At 43.3% G+C, this 12,871-nt stretch overlaps 1 protein-coding gene across 1 annotated transcript in view; it reads right to left on the reverse strand.

The window, feature by feature from the left end:
- Positions 1 to 12,085, reverse strand: part of FRAS1 (Fraser extracellular matrix complex subunit 1) — a 102,549-nt gene extending 90,464 nt beyond the window's left edge. The window contains exons 1-2 of the mRNA XM_057380028.1: positions 12,074 to 12,085; positions 10,962 to 11,147 (exon numbers count right to left, since the gene is read on the reverse strand). Of these exons, the coding sequence (XP_057236011.1) occupies positions 10,962 to 11,147; positions 12,074 to 12,085 (198 nt within the window). The remainder of the gene's footprint in view (positions 1 to 10,961; positions 11,148 to 12,073) is intronic.
- Between the last annotated feature and the right edge of the window lie 786 nt (positions 12,086 to 12,871).

Raw genomic sequence — 12,871 nt, forward strand, 5'->3', positions numbered from 1 at the left:
ATTCCACCACTGGCCACTGTTTCACTGAAAGAATTTTCCCTAAAATTCAATGTAAACATCCCCTTTCCCTGCCTGCAGCCAGTTCTTTGGGAACAGAAACAAAACCACAAGTGGCCCTGGCCTCTGGGGCAAGAGAAAAAGGAATGAATGATTTGTGGTAGGTCCCCAAGCTAAGCTGTTATGCATGCCCAAAGCACTCATGTGCAAACATGTTCAGTGACTCCACACCATAAATCASTGCTCTCCAGAGCAAATCCAGCTTTGTATTTCTAGCACAGAAATTTGGGTGAGACAGACAACGAGGAGCAAACCCTGAGCTTCTGAACCTCTCCATAGAGGGTTCCCTTAAACAAATGAGATTTCCTCTCCTTGGGGCTGGGACATGTCCTGCTCTGAGGAAAATAGACAGRTATCAGTGACAGACCCAAAACACATCAAAAGGTTTTTTTCTCTCCCAGATGCCTTCATCTACAGCCCCGGCAAAGGAGACAGGTTTATCAGAGCTGGCCTAAATCCTGAGCCAAAAACTGTCAAATAAAAAATATTTTGAAAGCAAACAAACCCCTTGATGCACAGCCTCTTCTGTTTGATAGGACTTTTCTGTGGATTTATTCTTTAAAAGCTATTCCAAAGAACAACCCAAAATATTGCCTTTACCAACAACCACTTTTAAGATTTGATGTGCACGAAATAAATGGCAAAACACGTGACAGAAAACAAACCTGCAGCAAACCTGAGGGCACAGAAATACAATCAACCACTGTTTTGATCACCTTCCAAGTTTTTTTTTAAAGGGTACCTTTCCCAAAGATTTGTGACAGGAGGTGCATACCTACTTTTAACACTTCAAAGGGTCAGGGGAGATGGCCTTTGCTGATCTTCTACAGGACTTTAAACTCTGGCCTCYACTGAGTGTGTAAAGTTCACAGGTAACAGTGGAAAAGCTTTTTCTTTATCTAGGTGTGTAAAAAATTGGATGAAATTGGGAACAGGCTCCTGTAAGCACAGCTATTTAGAAGTACAATGGGAAAGAAAAAAAAAGCATGATGCCTGCAGGAACTTTGATKTATGCATATACATGCTCACATTAAAATGCCTGGGAAAACACTAGGAGAAAGAGAATGGGAGAAGGGAAAAGTTCCAGCAGTTTCCCCACAGAAAAAGCCCTGCCACTGACAAAATTTACTTTCTGTGTAAACGATAACAAAAGACTCCAGCACACCAGTCCTACTGCACTGCTTTCATTTCGTGGTTCCCATTTGGACAAYGTGGTCAATAAAGTAGCAATTGGAACACAAGGAGGCCGAAAGCTCATCAGAAAATCCTCTGGAAGTCTCTATAAAATGGTAATTAAGAGAAACGGGAAATGAGGGGAGGCGAGAGAGAAATGCAGTTTTCTTTGGATTCCTAAAATACCATTTTCCAATTCCTTCAGACACATAGGGATCATCACCTTCCTAGCGACCAAACTGACTGTGCCAAGAGAAAAATAAACCCCAGCCAAGGACCTCATTTGACTTCTCAGCAATCACTGCAACTGCTTTGCCAGGAAGCAGAGACACGAACACAAAGCACAGCCGGGAGCTGCTCCCAGGGAAASCAGAGGCAAAGCATGGATGGATTCCCAATGCTCCAAGTGCATGGGAAGGCAAGGATAATCACATTTGATTGGAGTAAGAGTAACCCCATAGAAATTGCTGCAGGAATAAGCACAGAGCACAAAACACAGCCCTTCCTGTGCAATTCAGTGACGAGAACTTCAGCAGGACACGGACTSTGAAGGAAAGGAATATGGACTGTGAGGACACCAGAATAGGTGAAGGAAAGACCTTGCCAACCCCACAATACTTTTGGAATTCCAGCCTGGACTGCAGCCTCTGGATGCCAGAACACACTGCCCCTCACAAAAATGGTTCATAAGCACAAGAATAACACAGGGAACTGCATTCCCAACCAGGGCAGCTGAGGATTAGGGTGTCTAAAGGCAGCCAAGGGAAGGGAATCTCCATGCCACCTTTAACACATTCCTCARAGCCAGCTTCCTCTGTAAACCTCCAAATCATCTCTTTATATGCATATGTGGGAGTCTGGCTCACAAGAGCCAAAACTTCACGTGTAGGGCCAAGATGAGTAAGAAAAAGWGATGGAGCAGCAGCTGGGATTGCTGGATATCTCCTGCAAGAAAAGTGAGAGGGTAAATCCAAGAAAACACCAAGTGGTAAAGCAGTTGCCAGCCTGCAGCTCCGCTTCATTAAATGAGCTCAGTGGCTGCAAGGCTGACTGCCAGCACCAGGGTCAAGTGCTCAGCTGGGAAAATGCCCTGCGCTGCCAACATCAAAGCAGCTCCAGCACTCACAGTAACTTGGATCAGGAGTGCAGGAATGTGGGCTCCCCAAATAGAAATGTGCTGATCATGTTTCCGTGAGCCTCACCTCCAGTCTCTCTGCAAGGCTGCAAGCTGGCAAGGCTACAAACCCCACCTAAATCACTCTGGCACCACTTCCCAGAGACTGAAAGATTAAGCCAGGGAACAGCTCTCTGTGCCAGCACAGGGTRGATATTTCTCATTTTTCTGGCCTGCCCAACACTCCTCACACAACCCCACTCTGTCATTTCACACAGATGCTGCTGTCAACACCATCTCAGGGAGGTTTCCAAATATGAATCCCAACAAATCACAGCTTTCTTGCTTCCACATCTCCACAGCCAAGGGTCTGGGTGTGAGCTGAAATGTGGCTCTGCTGTTTGAGATGTCATSGCTGACTGATGTGGTTTCCACCACAGAAAAGCACGGCAGTGACACTTATGGCACTCCAATGATATTAAGTATCTAAAGCCTTTAAGATATTAGTGTGACCATCTAAAGGGGGAAAGGCTCCATTACCGAGGTTATTTTTTCAGAGGTTGTTGTACAAGAGGTGATGGATTTAACCAGATGCTCTCATCATTTCTACTGCAGTGCTTGATAAAACAGCATCTATAAATACACTAAAAACCCAATGAATTGCAGAAGCATGAAATGACTTCAGTAAGGTTAGAAACGCTCTGGCACCACATAGGATGCACTAAAAATATCAAGTATAGAGAACTCACTGCACCTTTTACATAGCACTACTGCTCATTTTAACAAGGGGGTTACTTAGAGAAGCTGCCAGATGAGGAATTACCATCTCCYCAGTCTGAACATGTGGATTTAGCAGCTATTTGTAGAGGCTAATGAAGGCATCTGTATAAACAGGATGCCGAGGAAAAGATTTGACCTTGAAGATCAGATACCTGCAGAACAAAATGCCTGTTCCCRTGCTAGACTAAAAGGAGGGAAATGATTATATATTAACAAACTGTGGTTTCCTGGGACAGATTTCAATCCTGCATTTTCTTAAAAAAACCCACAGGCTCAAAAGCATCAAGCACTTCTTGCTGATACCTTGTAATAAGCAGGGAAAGCCCAGCAAAAATATTTGGCTTGGAGAACATCATTCCCAGTTTATTTTTGATACTAATACTTCCTATTTTAATAAGGGAAGTATTATTCCCATAATAATTCCAAAAATGGTGATGAGAGGGCTTCATGTCACAAATCAGTGCCAGAGCCAGCTCTTACCAGACAAAAATGCCCTCCAAGAGGAAAACTGGACAACACACAGGATGCTGATCACAGCAGGAAAAGCAGCTGAAGTCCACAGCTCCCTCCTCGGATGCAAAATATCATGGATGRTGCCTTTTCCTAGGGATTTCAAGAGGCTTGCCTCTGATCTCACAGATATTTCTCTGCCTGAAGCAAGAAGGAGAACTGACAGTCTTACATCTTGTGAGCTTAGATCTTCCCCCACAAAATGCGGTCAGAGAAGGAGAGATTGAATTAACTCAACCAAAGAGTGAAGCCTTACCCCTCCTGTAAAGTCAGCAAATCCTTCTGAACCCCCTGGAAAGGATCCTGTGGCTAGGGAAACACTATGGTGCACAGTAGGATGGACACAGGGTCTAAAGCCATCATCTTCCAAAGGAAACACRAGGACCAGTGCTGAATTAATTAAATCTGCTCAGACAAATCAAAGTATTAAGGGACCAGACAGAAAAATAAATCAAACATTTCAGAGATAAATTACTTCAAATTCAATTGTACTTTTACCATGCTGATGGGTCTCAGTTATCCTGTGCCATCACATAAACACCTGTTAATCACACAGCACATACATAGGATCCTTCCTTGGATTGCATTCCAGCACCCAAAAACCTCTTAGGAAGTWAAATTACAACATGAAAAAAGCAAAAAAAATATTGCAAAACACTGCCCTGTAGTCATCCTCAGACTTCTGGAATTACAGGAGGCACTGCTTTTAGGTAACAGGGTTTAAAGCCTAAATTCTGGGACAAATTCTCCTCAATTTTTAATCGACTGTATCTCAATTGGTTCTAATTTTATCTAATACTAAGTCCCGAAATGTGGTTGGAAGTAACATTTTTGACTTTGCTTTGTCCTAAGGATTTCATAAAAATTTAAACATGTTTTCATTAAGTTGATTGTTTCATTGTGGGAAGCTTTGTTTTAAATAAAATATGGAAAAGAGGCCTAAGAATTACTCTTTATGTCACTCAATGGAAGCACGTAATTCATTTTTGGTTTGGAAGATTTCCATTTAACAGCAGAGTCGAGGCACTTTTAGGGTTCCCTTTCCATCRCCACGAAGATTTCACAGTTTCAGGGAGAAACTGAGATAGAAAAGAGTAAATGTAATTTTTAAGTGCCTCCAATTTAAAACCAAACACAGCTTTTCAAAATAGAACACTTTTAAAATTCTGATTCTTAAAATAACAACAAAAAAATCCACTGGAATAAAAGTGTAGCAAGCWACTTTTACTCTGCAATACTGAAAATTCCTGAGTCACTGAAGAAAATCAGGCTTTTTACACATATAGAAGAATCTCTAAAACTGCAGAAAAATGTGGGAAGGAAACTGCTAACAAGTTTGCTCATGTTTTYCCCTGAAACCACTTTTCCAGGCTTGTTGCATAAAAGGATTGACTGCACCCACTAATTCAGAATTGGCTCTTGGCATGTCAGTAATGACAACTGTGTCTCCATCAGCTAAGCTTTTCATAATTTAACAATCAACCTCATGTTTCCTGTGAAAACACAAATAGCCATGAACCACAACTCTTGACATAGAGCATATTGGTCTCAAGCTGGCTAAGCACCCCAAAGGAATTGAATTAACCCCACGTGACTATGACCAAATCTATTCATGCAAGACAACAGGTGAATTCCCAGGAAATGAAAAGGTTAAGATTTTCAGGGAGACTACATTCTCATTTAAAACAAGAACTCTGGCTTAAAATCCAAAGGGTTCCAAGTTTCTTATCTTTGCCACCTTACTGCAAGACCCCAAAAATTTATTGCACTTAAATTAAAGTTTACCAATTTTCAGTTCAGTTTTCATTTTGATCTCTACAAAACACTCAGTAAGCAAGGTTAGGAAACACAACTTTTTTTTTTTTTTTTTTTTTTTTTTTTTTAATAGTAATCAAATATTTGGGTTAAAATTAATCCAGGAATAAGTTATGTTCAGGATTTATCCTTTGGGGGAGGAGGGAGAGGATTTTTTCCCCCCAGCTGATCCTCAGAAATACAGAGTCTGGGACTCTGCCATGGCAGCTGGCAATATAAAGATGCTTTGGATGCTGAGSTCCCGGGGTTAGTTAGAGGATTCATTACAGAATGATTCTGGAGTAGATATAATGATTACAAAATCGAGTATTTTATCCTAATGGGTCTCCTTAATCTACGGCTCAACRATAAACCACAGCATGAGGAGAATTACAGCAGCTTTCCCAGGGAAGTCTGCTGCCTGCATTCCCACTGGAAGCTATTCAATATGCATGGCAGAAATATTGGCATCCTGGCATGGTGAACTTCAGAGCACCACGTGCCCCCTGACAGCCCCTCCCAAGGCTGACAGTTCCAAGAGGTGACACAAAATCAATGCACCCATCTGGGAAGAGCAGCAGATTTGGGAGGTTTTGTCTTGCGGAAAGCACCAGGGAATATCTTGGGTGAATTCAGTGGTTAAAATAGCAACAACTGGAGAGCTAATGTTTACTGAAAAAGGCTCAGGGATCAGCCTATCCTGGACAACACTGAATCAATAAATTAAACTGTAATGGCATTTTTGATGGGGATTATTCAAGGGGAAAAAAAACAGAAAAAGAAACACAAGAAGTCACCCTGGAGATAAGAATTCCACATGGAACCACTGTGCAGATACAGTAGTCCAATTTTGCCTAAGGTTTACGATGGATTAAAACACTAACAATCTATTTCAAAAGCATGAGAAGACATTAAGTTCCCTTTAACTTCTTCACCCGAGATGTTTTGAGGGTAAAGAACAAGGTCTCAAACACACCCCAGGCTGGTAAATGTGCCAGCACTAGCACAGAAGAAGAGTTCAATTCACAAATCAAGTGGGGAATCACTTCTGCCAGTTATCTTACAAAATCCTTAAGTTCTTTGGAGGTCATAAAGAATGTACAGCAAAATTCTAATATTTCTCTTATGGATTAATTAGACATTGCAACCCCTCCTCTAAAGAGAAAACACAAAGGGAAACCTGATCAAGGTTTTGAAAAAGTTGAGGAGATGGAAGGAACGAGGAAGTGACTTGGCAAAGGAAGAAGGCATTTTGCATGGCAGGGATTTTAAAAGAAGGACTGAAGGATAAATTGTAAGGTGTGATTTCCTAAATAGCTCTTGAAATGCATCCTGGAAGATGGAAGGCACAATGGCTTGGAAAATTTCTAAACACTGGGTAATTGTTAAATTCCTGTCCTGGTGAATGAATCCATGAGCAAGTCGGTATCTCCTGCCAAGGCTCTGGCATACAGCTCCTATAACTGTGTTATTAAATGTTAATCATCTACTTAAGCCAGTGCTTGTGGATGAACAGCTCCCATCCAGGGAAGCTCACTGGGATGGAAAATGTGCAACAGGGCAGTGCTTGTAAAGACCCTGATCTCCAAATAAAGCTGATGCCAGATGACCTCCCACAACACAGTGAACATTAAAGCATGAGTCTTTCACCAGCCAGGATGGAGGAGAAAGAACTCTGGAGAAGAACACTGCAGCCAGCAGAAACAAGGAAAAGTCCTTATGGACAGCCTCAAGTCTCACATTAAAGCTCAAAAGCCTCACAATTCCCAGAACTTTCTCTTGTAGTGTATGAATTTCTGCTGGTTGATGAATTTCTCCTATCCAAAGCAAAGAGGGGCTGTTTCAAAATCCCTTCTTGCCAAAAAATCCCATGTGTGCCTGACTGCTTAGGAAGAGCACCTTATGTATTCCAACCYGGGGCCAAAGACTGTTCTTAAACACTCACAGACAACTGAAGAGAGGCACAACTTCATTGCTGGGCTCTGGACTGCTGGAAAATGAGATCCAAAAAGACATCAAATAGGGACAAWGAACTACTTCTGAGCAGCGAGTGTGCTGTGAAAAAACAGACAGAACCATATGCATGGAAAAGCTGAGGAGGAGGGGAGRGGATGATAAATTCCATGTATTTGCAGCCCACTGTGGAGCAAGCTGTGAAATACCTGGTGAGATAAATCACATCAGAGCAAGCAGAGACATTGRCTCCGTGCTTCACTTGCAGCAGGACAATTGGGCTTGATGCAGGAAAATACAGCTCCTCATCCCTACTTAGACACTTCATGGAAAGGGATGTGGTTATCCAGGAGTGCCACTTGCTGCTCCCACACACKGGGGCTGTGCATCTAAACTCCTGTCTAGCTCCAGGCTCAGGGGCAATTCAGAGATGCTGCTTCTGCATCAGGGGTCATTTCCTTGGACCAGAAAGTGACACTTAGAACCACTAAGATCAAAAAGAAAAATTATTTCATATTAAAATGAGTGCCTCTGTTCCCTTTGTTTGCTGATAGAGGGACAAGAATTCATGCCATCCTCAGAAGAAAAATCTGACATCTAAGATGCTTTTACTTGGTACCATGAAATAAAGAGCCCATTCCCATCCCTCTACATTTCACTGCTATTTTCAGGGAAAACAAAGAACACACACACAGCACACGCTTGATTCAAAAATCACTTTTATTTTTGATCCTCAGCTGATCCCAGCTTTCTGAAACCCACAGGCAGAATGAGATTTGCTCCATGAGAGGCATGTCATTACTACATTAATAAATCTTAACTGCAAAACATTCATGTACATCAAGAGGAGGTAGCCCCAGGCTAAATAGTGGCATTTAAATCACATTGTTTAAAAACAAAAGTATCTGGACCATTTTAAGAGTTAACAAGCAGATCTTTTGACTGAAATATTCAATTCTGATATAATTTTTCAGTAGTAACTTCTTAGGCTTCTAATGAAATTAAAATGAAGCTCATTTTCCACTGCTAATTTGAAATATTCCCCAACCAGGAGTGCTTTGCACTTGCTAACATTTATTTTAAAAGTCACTAAATTKATTCAGAGTAGAAGATGGAATGGGAGATGCAAAAGTTTGTGGCAAAAAAACCCAGCATTTTTTATTTATTACCTTTCCATTCTCATTTCTGTCCAGCACAAACYACTGATGGAAACAGAAATCTGATTTTAAAAGCATAAAATCGGGCTTTCTTTAAACTTCTGACAACAAAATGTACAGAGATGTTTCACAAGGAAACAGGGAGGCACAATCTTTGGCAGAAGCACAAGTACAGCACCATTTACTGTGATMTAAGTAAGGGGTTTTTATACAATTTTTCAACCCAACTCAAAGATTGAAAACATTTTCTTTCCAAAAGTGTGCCTTTAGTGTTTTATAGTGTTAAAAAAGCACCTCAGGAAACTTCCAAAAGAATCTGTCAGCCCAGAAATCCATCCTTACAYGCACTACCAGCAGCTGGTGCCAGACAACATCCGTGTTTTTAAGGGGAGAAAATGACAATGTCCTGGATGCTGCTCAGTTGGATTTGTCCTTATGTGCCACAGCACCCACCAGACACAAAGTCATTTTTCAAGTCACACTCAGCATTCAAACCTCCTCAAGGCACAGCCCTGTCYTTCCCCACCCCTTTTCCCAGGGCTGAAAACTCATCCTGGCATGAGCCAGCTGGCAGAAAGACGCTGCTGTGCATTTGCTCAACACCTCCCACACTCCCTGACTCTCASAGTGACATGAATGTGTCTCCTCATGCCCTACAGCCAAGAGAAAATCATGTGTACTTTCCTCTTTCTAAGTAAAGGGTGTGGCTGTGCTGGTTGTGGGGATTTGAAAGCTTCCTCACAGGAGAAGCCAGAGAGAGGACAGCACAGTTGGAAAGCACTCACAGAGAGGTGCTTTCCCTCAGAGGAAAGCCACCAACACAGGCTGACCCTGGATGCACAAGGAGCTAAGGCAGTCAAGCAAGAGGCAGAACTTTTGCAGCATTAACAATTCCAGCAACCCTGCAGTGCCTGCATCACTACACTTCAGTGTTTGATTTATGCACCAAGGATTTTCCAAGTGACTTCAGAGGTTTCYGCAGCAAAAACCCAGAGGCAGCTCACTGACAGCCACTTCCACATGGAATCACAGAATGGCTTGGAAGGTCCCATCCAGATGGGCAGGGACAYCTTCCACTATCCCAGGTTGCWCAAWGCCCAGTCCAGCCTGGCCYTKGRMMWTTYCMRGGRWYCMRGGGSMRSCMMMRMYTYYTYKGGKWMCCSKKKSCMRRRSCYKRMCYYCCYYYKRRSCMARRAWTTYYTTYYWAWKSMWWAWYYWAAMCYWMYYYTTKKTKGKTTKRARSCMWTYCYYCYTKKCCYKKYMMYYCMAMCCYTKKKRASMWYYWYYYYCYWYYTTYYTTTWWKKTYCCYTYMRGKWMYKGRARGSCMMMWTTWRGKCMMCCCMARGKTTYYYYTYYYCMRGSTGGACAACCCCAATTCTCTCAGCCTTTCCTCATAGGAGAGGTGATCCATCCCTCTATCATCTTGGCTTCTACCACACCAAACGGAGGGAAATCCTGACTAACCAGAGACACAGTGTTTCTAAGACCCATTTTACACACAATTAAAAGTTGCTACAGGTTTCTCTTGGAGCCTTCAAAACCCTCCACAGTGCATCAATACAAGGAAAAAATATATTGCTTCAACTCCCTCCCAAACCACACAGAGTCACCTCCAGCAACTCCCTTACATTCCCCTCTTGGATCAGAAAAACTTCTGGACTTTGAGTCCACTTTGGAACCAAAGGAGCCACCTGCCACCAGTTGTTTCCACRGGGCCCCATGGCCCTGTGTCACACATGCAGAGCACATACACAGTTCTGCTCCAGGAGAAACAAAACCCCCGACTTTCCCTGACAGCTGCTGCCTCCCAGCCTCGCCTAACAAATCCCTGAACCAGCCTGCTGTGGGACTGGAAGCAGGTCCAGAAGCATTCCAGAGACACAAAACAGCTCAGCCATCTCCTTTCAGACCAGAGTACCAGAGCAATGCAGACAAGTGTTACTGAGCAAAGCACTGCTCATAAATTCTTAAAAACTGTGAATTTTGTACCAAGTCATTCACGGATTTCTAGAGACACTAGACAAGCAAATATGTCAAGTTTATAAAGGTGAGTCAGGGTTCACAGGACTTACCGTGTTCAGCTGAGGGGAAAAGGTGTTAAACTGCTGTCATTAATACCTCAGTAATCAGGGAAAGAAACACAGAACAYAACCTGGCACTGCATGGACATTTAACAAAGCACCACCTCCATCCTGCCCAGAACTGCACCCTGGAAATCCTTCTTTTCACACACTGAYCCAAGGAGAATTCCTAATCTCTCCAAGGACAATATTTATACCACTGCTGTTTTCCAGCAGACTGGAAACTAACAGACCTGTGACCTGCACCCCAGTCACAGAGTGACAAAAAGCATGAACTGGAGTCAAGTTCAACAACAYCTTCTCAAACCCTTCCCCAGCATAACATGTTCAAGCTCACCTACCTCAAATAAGGAGCCATGGTAGACACAGGCACCTGAGGGACCAAAACAAAAAYAAACCAGGTTAGAAGCGAGTAGGAGCAGCAGCCCATCCTCCAGTGAACCTGCTCTGTCACAACACCAGCAGCACTGGGCAGCCACCTCCACCCAGCCACAAAAAAATGCAGTTTTGGGGCAGTTGGGCAACCTCTGGGTAAGCAACAGGACCTCTGGCCAAGTCAGGCTCAAAAGGGGCACAAACAAGGCAGAGACAAAARGGGAATTCTGCCAAAATAACAGCAAGAAGAGACAGTGTGAATTCCCACTCCTGAATCACTCCTGCCTGGACAACAAGACAGGCTCACAGGGCTCCTCCTGCTTCAGCTTTCCTCATCCTCACCACTGGCACTGCTGGCTGAGAGAAAGGTTCTCCAAGCCAGGGACAGAGGAGGTCACACATCCAAGCACACTTTAAATATTCTACCCCAATAATCAAAACAAACACAACAAAAACAAAAACCAYAGATGAGCTGAATGACAGCTCTTCCATCGATTTTCTGGGAAATGGTGCAACTACACATTATCTGTCTCTGAAAACGTGACGAGAATGTCCAACCAAAAACAACCCAAGGAACTCAAAGATGAAAAGGAAAGAGACCGCGGGAAAGGCTGCCTCGAGGGACCACCCGGAAAAGTCAGAATTTCCTTGTCAAAGAGTGGAGTTTCCCGAGAAATGCAGATTAGACAAATCTGTACAGAAAACCTGGGAGCTACACTGCTTGGAATCAAAAGCTCCTCCTTTGAGCTCGTCTTCAGCTCAGCTGCAAGAGGCTGTGGAGGCACCGYCGGGAATTATTTTCCCTTGCCAAGAAGATGAGCCACAGGAACCCAGTCACGCTTTTCTCAAATTCAGCAAATAGCTAATATTTTGGCAAAAGAATACAATTTCAAGGTTCATCATCCAGCTGCACCTCAATTTTGAGTGCAAAATGCAAGGTCACATATTACTTGAAGGCATGGAAGGAAAAAACCCCAAAAACTTAATATCAGTTAAGACCAGCACAACCCATCTGTTTTACCCCTCCAGGGCTGGCTGCCTTTTCTTTTTAGCTCACAGCTATAGTTCCTTAAAATACCAGTGTGCTCATCCCCTCCAGGGCCAGAGCAGGGAATAGGGACCATGTAGGATTAGAAAGCAAACACACAAAGTCTGATCTTTCTTCTCCAAAGACAGCAAAGACATAYTTCCCTCCATTATGAGTTATCAAGGGATATACTAAGACATAACCCAACTTTGCAGGACTCGGAAAATCCTTAGCTATAAATGCATTTCATTTTTACTCCCAATTACGAGCAAGCCAAATACACTACACACACATTTATTAAGGTTGCTGTGCGATAGTGCCCTGATTTTCCAAGCAACTCCAAGTCCCAGGCACGATCAACACCTGTTGCAAAGCACACCTGAAAAGCGTTCTGCAAATTGTGATCTTCTTTTTCACATACTGGAGTAGCTCAGAAAGAAACCCCCAAACTTCTTGCTGTGGCATTTTTTGTGGATGGGTTCTCTGGTTTGAGAGCTTTTCTTTTTTGGTAAAAATAAGTCTYTCAGAGTGTTACCCAACGAATTAATACCCCAAATCCACATCTAGCAGCTCCTCGGCTCACACACACATCGCTGTTTTTAATTGCTCTAATTCACYAAGACAACCGTGCCAAACGGGAATCACCGCGGGACAGTATTTGGCCACTTGGGCCACCAACAACCTGCAGTCAAAAAACGAACTGGAAAATAACCTCAGAGAATGAGCGCAGCCCCGAACTCCAAAAACCAGCAGCACGGCACAACCTTGCGCTGGCCACAAGTCTGTCCAGAACACCGAGCCACAAAAATCCACCGCCTGCTGCCTTCCCGAGCGCTCTCCCGGTCACAT

Source organism: Malurus melanocephalus, unplaced genomic scaffold, assembly GCF_030028575.1.
Source record: "Malurus melanocephalus ecotype Western Australia unplaced genomic scaffold, MMel_1.1 scaffold_433, whole genome shotgun sequence".
In the NCBI taxonomy this organism is placed as follows: Eukaryota; Metazoa; Chordata; class Aves; order Passeriformes; family Maluridae; genus Malurus; species Malurus melanocephalus.